This window comes from Entelurus aequoreus, linkage group LG14 (genome assembly GCF_033978785.1).
Source record: "Entelurus aequoreus isolate RoL-2023_Sb linkage group LG14, RoL_Eaeq_v1.1, whole genome shotgun sequence".
Taxonomy (NCBI): domain Eukaryota; kingdom Metazoa; phylum Chordata; class Actinopteri; order Syngnathiformes; family Syngnathidae; genus Entelurus; species Entelurus aequoreus.
In genome coordinates this window covers 28,527,575-28,545,045 of record NC_084744.1, presented here as the reverse complement: position 1 = coordinate 28,545,045, position 17,471 = coordinate 28,527,575, and the positions used below count along the sequence as shown (strand labels likewise).

Genomic DNA, 17,471 nt, shown 5'->3' with positions numbered 1-17,471 from the left:
GCAGCAGGTACAGTATAAAATCAGAGACAGTTCTTGTTTAGGAAAATGACCATCCTGCCTTCTCAGGCAGGATGCGTGAGCGTTCTGGACAGATAGTGTCTCCTGCTGTGGAAAATACACGTTCGCTGGGTGTGGAAGAAGCTTGAACGCATAAATAGGAGAAAGCGAGATCTGACAGCAAAGGATAAGTCTTTTGTTGGTTCCACCGGACCACCACCATGCAGCAGGGTCGTCAGACATAAGTATCGGTGGAACGTCCTGGTACATCTGCAGCTCTCTCTCCACTCGTTTCTTGATGGACATGGAGCTCTGTTATTTCACGGTTATTTCATTTTTTTTTTGTAAAGTAAAGCCACACTTTCGACCGCCGACGCCCGCTATCCATGCTTGAGCTTGACTGACTCGCTCGGCTATGCTAACACTTCCGGCGGTGGGCGCTTCTTCGTTGGTGTTCAGCGGCTTCTTCTTCCGGTTCGGCGGACATATTTTTTTCCGGTCGGCGGACTGGTATCGAATATAGGAATCGAAATTTAAACTTTTGAACGATTCCGGGAGAATCGGAAAGTTAGTCCCGGTTCCAATCGATACTCGATACCCAACTGTAATGAGAATTAGCGGTGAATGCGGTGTTACCGCGGCACCGTGGCTGTATGTAATCGGCGGGCCAGCTCTAGTGTTAATTTGATATTGCCTTAATGGCCAAGTGAAATTACACGGCGGGCCAAATTTGGCCCCCCATGAGTTTGACACCCATGGCCTAAGCTAAAGTCTTAACAAGCTGCTCAGCTTACTTCGGCCTCTGCCTCTGTCATTACGTCTCTGCAGCACCCAGCATTGTCCCACCCACAGAACCATCTGATTGGTTACACGCAGAGCGGTAACAGCCAATCAGCAGTCCGTATTCAGAGCACATGTAACAGCTAATCTGCAGTGCGTATTCAGAGCGCATGTAACAGCTAATCTGCAGTGCGTATTCACAGCGCTGGAGTCAGTACTCACGGCACAGGCAGAGAGGAGAGACGGTGAGGTGAGCAGACAGGTGTTTAGCAGGTGAGCATAAAGCAGCAGACTCTCCTCAAATGATAATAAACACCTCCCAGTCAACTACTAGTCACATCACTATGAGCCCGTTGACCTTCTAGAAACATAAGCGGCAGCTCAGCTCGCTCGCAGTCCTTGAGGTGGAGGCTAATTAGCTTTTAGCATAACGCTAGCTCACCGTGTGTTTGTGTGTTTGTGTGTTTGTGTGTGTGTGTGTGTGTGTGCGTGTGCGTGTGCGTGTGCGGGTGCGTGTGCGTGTGCGTGTGCGTGTGTGTGTGTGTGTGTGTGTGTGTGTGTGTGTGTGTGTGGAAACGCAAAAACAGCGACCAAGAAAGATGAGATTGATGTAAACATGAAGTTATCTAAGAGGGAAGGCAAAAGTATCATTGGACAGAGGGCTAGTCAGCAGTGGCAAATAATTTGGGGAAATAATGAAAAAGGAAGGCAGTTAACTTTCTGTTCAGAACCAGGTCCGGGTTCCAAGATGGAGAGGGACTGTAAGGAAACACCAGGTAATAATGAGCAGAATTAGGATTGGACATAACTATTTAAATGATCAATAGTTTTTAATTGGGAAACACCCTGCAAGAATGTGTGAACAATGTCAAGTATTAGAAACAGTAAAACACTTTTTGTTTAATGTACTGAATATAATATCGAAAGACTGACTATGAGTGCAAAACTGAGGGTACTGGGACCTGTGGATAGGACATTTTTTCAACAATACTGGACTCAAGGAGAGATTGTCATTTAATTATGGAAATATGCGTTCTAATAGCCACAAACTGGAGGATGCCTTGATAGTAGGGGTGTAACGGTACGTGTATTTGTATTGAACCGTTTCGGTACGGGGGTTTCGGTTCGGTTCGGAGGTGTACCGAACGAGTTTCCACACGGACTTATTAGTAGGGTACCGCACGTTGTGTAAACAATGCACACCGAAGCACAACACACAGCATGCTAGCAGCGACCGGGCTAGGACAACATGTAAAAGCCAGAGCTGGAAGACCCTCCTGCCTCGTTAAGATCTCCGGTTTGGGAACACTTTGGCTGCGCGATACAACAATGGAGGACGGAGGTTTGCCGACATTGTTCAGCAGCTGCTTCTAACAACACGTCAAACATGCTAACCCATTTGAAGCGTCACTACCGCATTTAAGCAGCCTCTCCCCGGCGAGTCAGGCAGGGCTAAAGCAATAACAAATGTTTTTATAGCAGCAGATTTAAGTCCATATTGCAATAAAAACTACAAACCCTGTTTCCATATGAGTTGGGAAATTGTGTTAGATGTAAATATAAATGGAATACAATGATTTGCAAATCATTTTCAACCCATATTCAGTTGAATATGCTACAAAGACAACATATTTGATGTTCAAACTCATAAACTTCTTTTTTTTTTTTTTGCAAATAATAATTAACTTTGAATTTCATGGCTGCAACACGTGCCAAAGTAGTTGGGAAAGGGCATGTTCACCACTGTGTTACATGGCCTTTCCTTTTAACAACACTCAGTAAATGTTTGGGAACTGAAGAGACACATTTTTTGAAGCTTCTCAGGTGGAATTCTTTCCCATTCTTGCTTGATGTACAGCTTAAGTTGTTCAACAGTCCGGGGGTCTCCCTTGTGCTATTTTAGGCTTCATAATGCGCCACACATTTTCAATGGGAGACAGGTCTGGACTACAGGCAGGCCAGTCTAGTACCCGCACTCTTTTACTATGAAGCCAAGTTGATGTAACACGTGGCTTGGCATTGTCTTGCTGAAATAAGCAGGGGCGTCCATGGTAACGTTGCTTGGATGGCAACATATGTTGCTCCAAAAGCTGTATGTACCTTTCAGCATTAATGGCGCCTTCACAGATGTGTAAGTTACCCATGTCTTGGGCACTAGTACACCCCCATACCATCACACATGCTGGCTTTTACACTTTGCGCCTAGAACAATCCGGATGGTTCTTTTCCTCTTTGGTCCGGAGGACACGACGTCCACAGTTTCCAAAAACAATTTGAAATGTGGACTCGTCAGACCACAGAACACTTTTACACTTTGTATCAGTCCATCTTAGATGAGCTCAGGCCCAGCGAAGCCGACCGCGTTTCTGGGTGTTGTTGATAAACGGTTTTCGCCTTGCATAGGAGAGTTTTAACTTGCACTTACAGATGTAGCGACCAACTGTAGTTACTGACAGTGGGTTTCTGAAGTGTTCCTGCGCCCATGTGGTGATATCCTTTACACACTGATGTCGCTTGTTGATGCAGTACAGCCTGAGGGATGGAAGGTCACGGGCTTAGCTGCTTACGTGCAGTGATTTCTCCAGATTCTCTGAACCCTTTGATGATATTACGGAGCTTAGATGGTGAAATCCCTAAATTCCTTGCAATAGCTGGTTGAGAAAGGTTTTTCTTAAACTGTTCAACAATTTGCTCACGCATTTGTTGACATAGAGGTGACCCTCGACCCATCCTTGTTTGTGAATGACTGAGCATTTCACGGAATCTACTTTTATACCCAATCATGGCACCCACCTGTTCCCAACTTGCCTGTTCACCTGTGGGATGTTCCAAATAAGTGTTTGATGAGCATTCCTCAACTTTATCAGTATTTATTGCCACCTTTCCCAACTTCTTTGTCACGTGTTGCTGGCATCAAATTCTAAAGTTAATGATTATTTGCAACAAAAAAAAATGTTTGAGTTTGAACATCAAATATGTTGTCTTTGTAGCATATTCAACTGAATATGGGTTGAAAAGGATTTGCAAATCATTGTATTCAGTTTATATTTACATCTAACACAATTTCCCAACTCATATGGAAACGGGGTTTGTAGATTTTGACCCACTTCTATGGTGGAGGAACAATAAGCCCATATATCCTCTTACTGCCAAGTTAGCCAGGCTGGGGGGGAAGAAAAGTTAATCTGAGGCTGAGTTGACTTGAAACTGTTTAATGTTGCACTTTTTATATGTAGAAGAAAAGTTTTGTCATTTTATTTAATCTGAGCAACAACTTGAGGCAGTTCAATGTTGATTAACGTGGACCTCGACTTAAACAAGTTGAACAACTTATTGGAGTGTTGCCATTTAGTGGTCAATTGTACGGAATATGTACTGTACTGTGCAATCTACTCATAAAAGTCTCAATCAATCAAAAAAAGCACTTTATGTAGAAAGGTTTTGTTAAGACACCATTCTGAGCCTTATTTATTAGTTTTTATTTGATATATGTTGACCACATTAACCCTGGCAATAGACCCTGTGTGTATATGTATGTTATGCCATTGTTTACAAGTTTGGTAAATAAGTAAGCAAAAAATTAATATTTTGTTGTTTTCTTACTGTACCGAAAATGAACCGAACCGTGACCTCTAAACCGAGGTACGTACCGAACCGAAATTTTTGTGTACCGTTACACCCCTACTTGATAGGATAAAATAAAAATAGTTTAAAGGTTTTATGGAATTTTCCAGGGTGTACCCCGCCTTCCACCTCCCCCTGTTACCCCAAAAGGGACAAGAGGTAGAAAATGGATGGATGGATGGATGGATGGAAAAAGACACATTATAGAATTATATTTATATCCTTTAGATGCATTAAAGATAAACTTGAGTTAATGAAACATGTAGAATAGATTGTGTGTTACACCCTCTGTTGTTTAAAAAGGGTACTGTTAGGGCTGGACCATTATGGCAAAAATAATAATCACCATTATTTTGATTGATATTGTAATCACGATTAATTACAGATTTATTCATTATTTGAAAACACCAGTATTTATTTTACTACCAAAACTCAACTTTAAATATAGTTTAAAAAAAAACGGATATTAGTTAGTCAAGAATAAACCATAACAAGTAAAATAATGGTAAAATTGTATTTAAATAACAATGGCAATATAAAAAACAATGAAATTAAGTTTTTTTTGTTTTAATTATATTTTGTTCCATTTTTACCGTTTACACTTATTTTACTACCTTTTAAAGAGTGTGCTTTTTTATTATTAAATGCAGAATCTCTCACATTTATTGGTGCAATACATCTTTGGACAATTTTGACCAGTACTTTGGGTCAAAGCATAATAATTGTGTAAATGCATAAATAAGTTCATTATGTTTGTGTGAGGTGCTTTTTTGAAACCTTTATTTTGTTAGCGCAGTCAGACCTATTATTGTGAAGGGGGAAGTGTGCTGCTGTTCTCAGCTTGACGTGTGGAGTCGACTTGAGGCTGTTTAACATAAAGGAGAGAGACAGAGAGCGCCTCTCAAGTTGCGACTGCTTTACTGTTTGTACGTTAATCAATCCTCCATGGATGATGTCGTTCACAACAACACAAGCAGATGAGATGTGTTGTGGGTGTATGGATTTTTCTTGCTAGTTTTAGCTTCGTAGTTTAGTCGCTATTTCGAATGTTGCATGTTTCATAGTAACGTTACTAGTCGTTGTGACATGTAGAGGACTAGGAGGTTTATTACCATTGCGGGGGAGTTTTCTGTGTCTACATACCTTGGACACATCCGTACACCCACCAGAGGAGTCAGCAAAAGACCTGCACATACATGTAACAATCATGTTTGTGTGAACCTAAAAAAAAACAATACAACCATACAGGATAAAGGTTGTCTTTTGCGCCGCTAGCCTAATGCTGATTGATTGATTGAGACTTTTATTAGTAGGTTGCACAGTGAAGTACATATTCCGTACAATTGACCACTAAATGGTAACACCCGAATAAGTTTTTCAACTTGTTTAAGTCGGGGTCCACTTAAATTGATTCATGATACAGATATATACTATCATATATACTATCATCATAATACAGTCATCACACAAGATAATCACATTGAATTATTTACATTATTTACAATCAGGGGTGTGGAGGGGGGGGGGGGGGATATGGAAATCAAGTAGTGGACATATAGAGAGAGAGAGAGAGAGAGAGAGAGAGAGAGAGAGAGAGAGAGAGAGAGAGAGAGAGAGAGAGAGAGAGAGAGAGAGAGAGAGAGAGAGAGAGAGAGGGAGAGAGAGAGGGAGAGAGGGGAGAGGGAGAGGGAGAGAGAGATCAGAAGGCATAAGAAAAAGAAAAAGTATCTGCATTTGATTGTTTACATTTGATTATTAGCAATCCGGGGAGGGTGTTAGTTTAGGGTTGTAGCTGCCTGGAGGTGAACTTTTATTGCGGTTTTGAAGGAGGATAGAATGCCCTTTCTTTTATACCTGTTGGGAGCGCATTCCACATTGATGTGGCATAGAAAGAGAATGAGTTAAGACCTTTGTTAGTTCGGAATCTGGGTTTAACGTGGTTAGTGGAGCACCCCCTGGTGTGGTTATGGCGGTCATTTACGTTAAGGAAGTAGTTTGACATGTACTTCGGTATCAGGGAGGTGTAGCGGATTTTATAGACTAGGCTCAGTGCAAGTTGTTTAACTCTGTCCTCCACCTTGAGCCAGCCCACTTTAGAGAAGTGGGTAGGAGTGAGGTGGGATCTGGGGTGGAGGTCTAGAAGTAACCTGACTAGCTTGTTCTGAGATGTTTGGAGTTTAGATTTGAGGGTTTTGGAGGTGCTGGGGTACCAGGAGGTGCATGCGTAATCGAAAAAGGGTTGAACGAGAGTTCCCGCCAGAATCCTCAAGGTGCTTTTGTTGACCAGAGAGGAAATTCTGTAGAGAAACCTCGTTCGTTGGTTAACCTTTTTGATTACCTTGGCTGCCATTTTATCACAGGAAAGGTTAGCCTCTAGAATGGAACCTAGGTAGGTGACCTCATCTTTCCTGGTGATGACACTGTCACCTACTTTTATGGTGAAGTCATTGACTTTCTTAAGTTTGATGTGGGACCCAAACAGGATGGATTCTGTTTTACCCAAGTGTATGGATAACATACAATTGACGACCACATTGACAGGCTAACACAAATTTGCATTGCAATCAATTTAAACTTGTACAAAGGTTTAACAAACAGGATTTTAGTTAAACAAAACCGACATAAAACAACAGATGCATTTTTCCTTACATACATATATTCACCAACCTGTGCAGAAACTAAACTTTGTACTACTAGGCCATCATGTTCATCAAACCTTAAAACTCTGATTTAGTATTATTATTGCCAGGTCTTCTTGTATCACAAAATTGTGAAGTTAAATTTTTTCCACTCACAAAAACCCCAAACGTCCAGATTTTTCTAACTACCACAATCCCCATATTTTTCAAACCATTTCACCTTCAACACATTCAATTCATCCTTGAAACTCAAACAACCATTTTTCCAGCTTCAACAAATTTCCAGAAATTCCTGTTTTTTTTCCAGCCTTATTTCCAACCTTATTTATTGCTTTCACATTGTTCAACCCATTTCAACCTTTCCACTGTCAAAACATTCCTCTTAGTCAGGACAAAAACCGAGTTGGTTTAAGAACTTTACAAATTCCCGGTCTTTACGAAATTCCTTAATACCATTTTTCAATTAAAAAAACGTTACTACTTCAACATTTCTTGACAGATTTAAACAATTCCAACACCAACCAATTCAGCTCATTCATGCTCCTAATCAGGGGTCCCCAAACTTTTAGACTCGGGGGCTGCATTGGGTTAAAAAAATTTGGCCGGGGGCCAGGCTGTGTATATATATATATATATACACTACCGTTCAAAAGTTTGGGGTCACATTGAAATGTCCTTATTTTTGAAGGAAAAACACTGTACTTTTCAATGAAGATAACTTTAAACTAGTCTTAACTTTAAAGAAATACACTCTATACATTGCTAATGTGGTAAATGACTATTCTAGCTGCAAATGTCTGGTTTTTGGTGCAATATCTACATAGGTGTATAGAGGCCCATTTCCAGCAACTATCACTCCAGTGTTCTAATGGTACAATGTGTTTGCTCATTGGCTCAGAAGGCTAATTGATGATTAGAAAACCCTTGTGCAATCATGTTCACACATCTGAAAACAGTTTAGCTCGTTACAGAAGCTACAAAACTGACCTTCCTTTGAGCAGATTGAGTTTCTGGAGCATCACATTTGTGGGGTCAATTAAACGCTCAAAATGGCCAGAAAAAGAGAACTTTCATCTGAAACTCGACAGTCTATTCTTGTTCTTAGAAATGAAGGCTATTCCACAAAATTGTTTGGGTGACCCCAAACTTTTGAACGGTAGTGTGTATATATATATATATATATATATATATATATATATATATATATATTATATATATATATATATATATATATATATACACACATTGTCTTTATAATCCGTTTTGTCATTTAACATCAATTGATGTTCATCAACATTTAACATTGTCACGTTATCGATGGGAAAATTCATTTTTAGACAATATGATTTGCCTGAGCGACTAGGAGACACCAAGAGTAACAAGCGGTTGAAAATGGATTAAAAAGGAAAGATTAAAAAAATATGTATATTTTTTATTTTTTTTTAAACTTGGGACTTCCTGTGGGCCGGATTTTGGATGCTGGGGGGCCGGATCCGGCCTGCGGGCCGTAGTTTGGGGACCCCTGCTCTTAATCATTTCCAAAGAAATTCCGCTTTTCCCCAAATTCCCAAATTTCTAGGAAGGTCCCATTGAAATGAATGGGACATTTTTCCTAGTTGCATAATTCCCACTTTTTTCAACCTATTTAAACCATTCCAACATCCACACATTCCACTAATCCTGGACACTTTCTCAAGTTCTAAATCAAATTCCAGTTTTCCTGGAAATTCAAACCATCTCAACATTCAAACCATTTCAACATTCAAACTATTCTTACATTCATACTACATTCTGTCAGCATTTCAGTTCAACTTCAGCATTGGAGCATTCACACGCAATTCCTTCAGGAATTGCTTCATCTAGTTATTATTATTATTATAATAAAATGTAGCTTACCGCATTAAATGTGTGAACTGTATGAATGATGCCTTCTTAGTTCTCACTTTAACGCAATTTGAGTGTCTAGAAATGCAATAAATCAATATAATCCATTATGACTATTATTAATAAGGTAAAAACAAGTTATCTTTTGAAGGAGTAGTCAGTAATCTGATTACTTCTTCCTAGTTTAACTGTGGTGACACTATCTAAATGAAAGCAAAAGAGATGTCATCTTTTTTGGCCAACATGTTGATTGTGCGCATGCTTTTTTTTAGAGCAGACATGTCTCTAAAGATGAATGTGAAAATCATTGTAATTATTGTCCACCAGCAGGGGGAGCTCATCACTAGTACTACTGCGTGGAGGCTGGCATGTGGCACATTATTTCCTGTGTGTGTATGACTTATTCAGAGGGAGAACAACACACTTTCACATATGGCGTCTACCATTAAGGATTGCAGTAATGAAAGTAGATGAAACATTGTTAGTCATTGTTTGTATCCGGATACTTTAGTCTGAGCGCACTTTATCGCGTCTTGTGCTAGCTTAGCTTGCTAGTTAGCTTAGCTTGTTAGCTGCTAACAAAGAGACGCGGACGTTACCAACACATCGCTAAGTAGAGATCAAATGTGAGTGTAAAGTGTTGTGATTGTGTGAAAATGTGCAAAAGAACGATGGCAAAGTATGAGGAGGAACCCTTAGGATGTTTTTATATAAATAAGGTGGATTGGACGTTGGCCTGGGAAGGCATTCCCCTGAAGGTCTTCTTCATGTGTCAGCTGGAAGTACCTTGACTGCTGTGAGGGGAAACTGATGAGATTGTGAGATCATATGTTGGTGCAGGACAATGTCTCATGTAACTGAGCAAAGCTGGACTTTTATAAAGATTTTTTGTTTCCTCCTGTCCCGCAGACCTTGATGAAGAAACTGTACCTCGTGAGCAAAAGGAGGAACCACAGTTCCCCCACATACACGAGAAAGAAGAGGTACCACATTCACAACACATTAAAGAGGGAGGGAAGGAACCACATCCCCCCCACATTAAAGAGGAGGACGAGACGCCACAGATCCATAGTTTTAAACTGACCCTTCACAAGAAAGGGCAAGCGGAGGACCCACTGATCTTACGCATCAAAAATGAAGAGGAGGACCCACTGACCCCTCACATTAAAGAGGACGAGGAGGACCCACTGACCCCCTACTTTAAAGAGGAAGAGGAGGACCAAGAGCCGCCGCACATTAAAGAAATAGAGGAGGAACACAGCATCAGTCAGGAGGGAGAGCAGCTTGACTGGTTGGAGGAGTTCCCAGTGACTGGTGTCCCTGTGAAGAGTGAAGATGATGAGGTCAAAGGTGAACGTGAGGAGAAGAGAGAGGCGGAGCCTCCAAGCAGCAGCTCAACACAACACATGACAACAGAAGCTGATGGAGACCACTGTGGAGGATCACAAGCAGACAAGCTCTTAGCTCCACTATCAGATAGTGAGGACACAACGTCACACTCTCCTGACACTGATGATGAAGATTCTAAAGATGATAAGACATGTCACACTGACAACACTCGCTTGAAATGTTCTCACTGTGACAAAACTTTCAACCGCAGTAGTGATCTTAATAGACACATGAGAACACACACTGGAGAAAAACCATTTTCCTGCTTAGAATGTGGCAAATGTTTCGTAGAAAGTCGAAATTTGAAATTACACATGAGAACACACACCGGAGAAAAACCTTTTATCTGTTCAATCTGTGGTAAAGGTTTTGCTCAAAAATCATGTATGGAAAAACACAGAAGAATACACACTGGAGTAAAACCTTTTATCTGTTCAATCTGTAGTAAAGGGTTTGTACAAAGTCACCATTTGAAAAGACACATGAGAACACACACTGGTGAAAAACCTTTTTCTTGCTCAGAATGTGATAAATGTTTTGTAACAAGTCAGAATTTGAAATTACACATGAGAACACACACTGGAGAAAAGCCTTTTTGTTGTTCAGAATGTGGTAAATGTTTTGTAAAAGGTCAGAGTTTGGAAGTACACATGAGAACACACACTGGAGAAAAACCTTTTACCTGTTCAATCTGTGGTATAGGTTTTGCACAAAGGTCATGTATGGAAAATCACAGAAGAAGACACACTGGAGTAAAACCTTTTATCTGTTCAATCTGTAGTAAAGGTTTTGTACAAAGTCACCATTTGAAAAGACACATGATAATACACACTGGTGAAAAACCCTTTATCTGTTCAATCTGTAGTAAAGATTTTGTACAACGTCACCATTTGAAAGTACACATGATAACACACACTGGTGAAAAACCCTTTATCTGTTCAACCTGTGGTAAAGGTTTTACACAAAGTTGCGCTTTAAAAGTACACATGAGAGCGCACACTGGCAAAAAACCTTTTTCCTGTTCGATCTGTGGTAAAGGTTTTGCAGAAAGTCCATATTTGAAAAGGCACACTAGAACACACACTGGTGAACAATCCAAACACAAAAGACAGAAAGTGTTGAGTTGCAGTGTGTGTGGTGAAAGATTCTCTTATAAGTACCAGTGTAAGAAACACAAGTGTGCTGGTGAGAACAGCAGCAGCAAATGAAACTGCAGGATTTGAAATAAACTGTCAAGACTTTAATTTAGATTTTCTGACATCAGCACATATAACATGTGTGACATTGTTGTTTGTGTAACAATCTTTTTAATATGCTTCTACATTTATAGATTAAATATTTCATATTAGTGCTTTTTTTCAGTCAAGTACATGCATTAATATGCAACAGTGTACTTTTACTAAAAATTTAACAGAACAATTTGACTGAAAAGGTGAGAGTAAACAATACAAGACATATTTTATGTATGTATATATATTCATGATACATTTTTAGACTTATTCACAATAGTGTTTTTTTTTTTTTAGGTGTTTGGAATATGGAAGTGTGACATATTTTTCTTTGTAATTGTTAAAGATCCCATAGATTAGCACATTAAAATGATATACATATGTACTGGTTCACATCTGAAACATCTTCTGGACCACTTCAGGAAGCATATTATTATTTACTTTATACATCATTTGAACTTTTTTGTCTTTTATAGAATTTTAAAATGTGTGACTTTATGAATCATTTGTTGGGTCTCTATAATCAATTGTATTAATGATCTTTATTACTCTCTTTTGTAATACGTTGATTGTGTTGTGATTGTTTTATATGTATGTCCCCAGACCTTTATGCAATATAAAAGTGAGAGAAAATGGCTGAATTGTTTGTGGAAGGATGGTTTTGTTTTTACAAACTTAAATTTGTGGATGAAACAAAAACTCCCATTATTTTGTTATAAACATTTTTTGTGTTTTATTTTCTTTTTTAACCTCCCCAAAACAATATACATTTCAGATAACAAGTTTGGAGTGTCAGGCAAATTATTATTACTATTAGCATCAAGCTAGTACATTTTTGGAAAAGTGGGACCTTACTTAACCTATGCGTTTTTTTGTTAGTCAATTTCTTTGTTGGCTCTGACAATTGAAACATTACCTGAAGGTAGTTTGGCTGAGCCCGCTCTCAGTGCTGCTGGAGTGACAGCCAAGTGCCGAGCCGTGATGAAGTTAGTTTCAAGTTGTCGACATCCAGCCAGACTGACTGTTTGTCCCCGTCATTGAAAACTCATGGCGCGTCTGTCAGCTCATGCTGACAAGTGCTTTCGCTTAAGGGACCGTCAATAAAATACTTGTCAATAGCTCATAGATAACATTTCGATCGTCAGTAGCTTTAGTCATGTGACCTAGAACCGCAAACCCACCTTCATATTGTGTCAGGTTCAAACACTGATGACATCTAATAATCAGACAAGAAGTAAGGAATCATGCAGAGACAGAGTTCAATTTAGCTCGAGAAGACACGTGTTTTGGGCTGTATTCTAGTTACAGATCCAAACTACGTTCTAAAAGTGCTTCCTCTATTTATTTGGAAGGGCCCTGTTACATCACTGAAGCTGTCGCTAAGGGTAGGCGGTAATCTCGACAACTCCAGTTAGACACAATATATGATTATAGAATAAATGAAAATTAGGTTTCGCAGGTCATATAGCCTTGTCTCTGCTCTATCTGCGTCACGGTGGTGTTCAGCCTTGGCAGTCAGCGGGCCGAGTCTGGACACAACACTGATAAATTCGGCTGGCAGTCTTTTGGACTGCCAGCTTTGCACAGATACAAAAATACCACTTTAGCACAATTGACAATAATTTATAGCAACGACCCTGAAGCATAAAGTTAGTGTGATAATATATACATAATTATTCTAACATATTGTTTGTTCGTCATTACTATGGCCGGCTTTCCAGTTTTTATTTTTTCTTCATTTCGAAAATTTCAATCAACAGCTTTGTAGTCATGTTTCCTAGAAACCAAAAACACTTTCATAATGTTTGTTCACCATTTATATATTCGGCTCATGCATTGTTTTTATTGTATTAAGTCCCTGTTCCGCTGACCAGTGATAGGCTCTTAGATTCCCATGCTTGCCCTCAAAAGTCAAACAACCAGGAAGTCCTCGGGTACGTTTGACACTCTTGACATGGTGTCTTTACTGATGAGACTTCTGTGGCATTTATGCTACAAAAATAGTGTCCCAGATGTGCTTACCTTCTTGGTAGAATCCTGACATCAGTTGTCACAGACTCGGTAATGTGTTTAACTTGGACAATCATTACGTTGTTTCACGGTGTATTGTACACAAGCTAACATTTTTCTCCTGAACTGACTGTTACTTTTGGCTGTTTCAAACACTAAACTGTAAACTTGTTGCCTCTGGGGCTTGTCTTAGACAGTATAACTTGAAACTGACGGTAATCTACAAAACCAAAAACCGGTGAAGTTGGCACGTTGTGTAATTCGTAAATAAAAACAAAATACAATGATTTGCTAATCCATTTCAACATATAGTCAATTGAATAGACTGCAAAGACAAGATACTTAACGTTCAAACTGGAGAACATTATTTTTTTTGCAAATAATAGCTCATTTGGAATTTGATGCCTACAACATGTTTCAAAAAAGCTGGCACAAGTGGCAAAAAAGTGTTGGGAAAGGTGGCAATAAATACTGATAAAGTTGAGGAGTGCTCATCAAACACTTATTTGGACCATCCCACAGGTGAACAGGCTAATTGGGAACAGGTGGGTGCCATGATCGGGTATAAAAGCAGCTCAGTCATTCACAAACAAGGATGGGGCGAGGGTCACCACTTTATGAACAAATGCATGAGCTAATAGTCCAACAGTTTAAGAACAACATTTCTCAACCAGCTATTGCAAGGAATTCAGGGATTTCACCATCTACAGTCCGTAATATCATCAAAAGGTTAAGAGAATCTGGAAAAATCACTGCATGTAAGCGGCAATGCCCCGTGACCTTCCATCCCTCAGGCGGTACTGCATCAAAAACCAACATTAGTGTGTAAAGGATATTACCACATGGGCTCAGGGACACTTCAGAAAACCACTGTCAGTAACTACAGTAGGTTGCTACATCTGTAAGTGCAAGTTAAAACTATATTATGCAAAGCCAAAGCCATTTATCAACAACACCCAGAAATGTTTCGCTGGCCCCAAGCTCATCTAAGATGGACTGATGCAAAGTGGAAAAGTGTTCTGTGGTCTGATGAGTCCACATTTCAAATTGTTTTTGGAAACTGTGGACGTCGGACCAAAGAGGAAAAGAACCATCCGGATTGTTCTAGGCGCAAAGTGTAAAAGCCAGCATGTGTGATGGTATGGGGGTGTATTAGTGCCCAAGACATGGGTAACTTACACATCTGTGAAGGCGCCATTAATGCTGAAAGGTACATACAGGTTTTGGAGCAACATATGTTGCCATCCAAGCAACGTTACCATGGACGCCCCTGCTTATTTCAACAAGACAATGCCAAGCCACGTGTTACATCAACGTGGCTTCATAGTAAAAGAGTGCGGGTACTAGACTGGCCTGCCTGTAGTCCAGACCTGTCTCCCATTGAAAATGTGTGGCGCATTATGAAGCCTAAAATAGCACAATGGAGACCCCGGACTGTTGAACAACTTAAGCTGTACATCAAGCAAGAATGGGAAAGAATTCCACCTGAGAAGCTTCAAAAATGTGTCTCCTCAGTTCCCAAACGTTTACTGAGTCTTGTTAAAAGGAAAGGCCATGTAACACAGTGGTGAACATGCCCTTCCCAACTACTTTGGCACGTGTTGCAGCCATGAAATTCTAAGTTAATTATTATTTACAAAAAAAAAACAAAGTTTATGAGTTTGAACATCAAATATCTTGTCTTTGTAGTGCATTCAACTGAATATGGGTTGAAAAGGATTTGCAAATCATTGTATTCCGTTTATATTTACATCTAACACAATTTCCCAACTCATATGGAAACGGTTTGTAGGAGACATATGTGAAAAAGCTCAAATTGACAATATTAAGGTTAGCCTACAGTACCAATCCCTGCAATACAACCATGGCTGTATGACAACACAAAGGTAAATATGCAATTATCAAAGAATATACATTTAAATAGATACCAGGTAGAACAATGGATTGAGGAAACGTTTTTAGACAACATCATAATATATACAGATAGATCAAAAACTATAAATAATAAAGTAGGAGCTGCAGCAGTTATCCCACAAGGAAACATAGTATTAAATAAAAGAATCAGTGATAAGTTATCTGTTTTTATGGGGGAATTGGTCACAATTTATATGGCAGTTAAATTGATCGAGGAAAATAAAGCAAGGAAAGCAGTCGTGTGCTCGGACTCCAGCAGTGCATTGATGAGCATAAAAAACATAGCATCAGAAACAAGACAAGATTTAGTTTATGAAATAGTAAAGAAGAAGTGAACAACATAATTAAGATAGAACACAATAAAAAGTGGCAGGATAATTGGAATAAGGAAAGAAAAGGTAGAGAGTATTACAAAGACCAGAGGAGAGTAGGTGTAATGAGAGGAGGAATAGAAATAGGAAGGAATAATACATTATTACTAGAATGAGATTAAGACATACATATCTAAATAGTTGATTGACATTGATAGGAAACATAATACAGGACTGTGTGACTGTTGTCATCAGATAGAAAGTGTAGGACATGTTTTAATACATTGGAGGAAATACAATAGAGAAAGGGAAATACTGGGAAATAAGTTAGCGAAAGAGAAGGTTAGGTTAGTCATACTTGCCAACCTTGAGACCTCCGATTTCGGGAGGTGGGGGTCGGGGGGGGTGGGTTGGGGGCGTGGTTAAGAGGGGAGGAGTATATTTACAGCTAGAATTCACCAAGTCAAGTATTTCACATATACATATATATATATATATATATATATATATATATATATATATATATATATATATATATATATATATATATATATATATATACACTACCGTTCAACAGTTTGGGGTCACCCAAACAATTTTGTGGAATAGCCTTCATTTCTAAGAACAAGAATAGACTGTCGAGTTTCAGATGAAAGTTCTCTTTTTCTGGCCATTTTGAGCGTTTAATTGACCCCACAAATGTGATGCTCCAGAAACTCAATCTGCTCAAAGGAAGGTCAGTTTTGTAGCTTCTGTAACGAGCTAAACTGTTTTCAGATGTGTGAACATGATTGCACAAGGGTTTTCTAATCATCAATTAGCCTTCTGAGCCAACGAGCAAACACATTGTACCATTAGAACACTGGAGTGATAGTTGCTGGAAATGGGCCTCTATACACCTATGTAGATATTGCACCAAAAACCAGACATTTGCAGCTAGAATAGTCATTTACCACATTAGCAATGTATAGAGTGTATTTCTTTAAAGTTAAGACTAGTTTAAAGTTATCTTCATTGAAAAGTACAGTGCTTTTCCTTCAAAAATAAGGACATTTCAATGTGACCCCAAACTTTTGAACGGTAGTGTGTATATATATATATATATATATATATATATATATATATATATATATATATATATATATATATATATATATATATATATATATATATATATATATATATATATTATCTACATCCTGAAAATATGCAAACAAAACTGTGTTTAGATAATTGATACTTTAAACTTGCATAAATAAATCTTAAGGAATATAACATAACTTGGCTTCTGAGAGCTTCAAAATGTGATGAATAAAATGCTAAAGTTGTTGATAAACAAGCAATTATTTTAATAATTAAATATGGTCATTTCAAATGAATTATTATGATCATTTAAAATTAATTACTTAAAATATGTTTATTTTCATGTATAATTCTATGGCTGGATGTAATAAGGGGTCAGAAAAAATACAAATGAAAATACAATTAATTTTGATGTTTTTAGCAAAATATAGTAAAAATGTATTTATTTTTTTCAATTTTTTATTAATAAACATATTTATTTTTAGATAAGATAAACATAATTTATCTCTTGTCTGGATGATTTAGTTCTTGTCACCCTGTTGTCCTCCCGTCTCTTCCCCAAGGATGGCTCCATGAGCTGGGCAAACGCCTGGAGATGCCCTACGTCAGTG

General features: G+C 38.7%; 1 protein-coding gene across 1 annotated transcript in view; it reads left to right on the top strand.

Moving 5' to 3' along the window:
• The window catches only part of LOC133664270 (uncharacterized), a 61,215-nt gene extending 48,945 nt beyond the window's left edge, over nucleotides 1-12,270 (top strand). The window contains exon 11 of the mRNA XM_062068782.1: nucleotides 9,834-12,270. Within this exon, the coding sequence (XP_061924766.1) occupies nucleotides 9,834-11,521 (1,688 nt within the window). The 3' untranslated portion in view covers nucleotides 11,522-12,270. The remainder of the gene's footprint in view (nucleotides 1-9,833) is intronic.
• The last annotated feature ends 5,201 nt before the right edge of the window (nucleotides 12,271-17,471 follow it).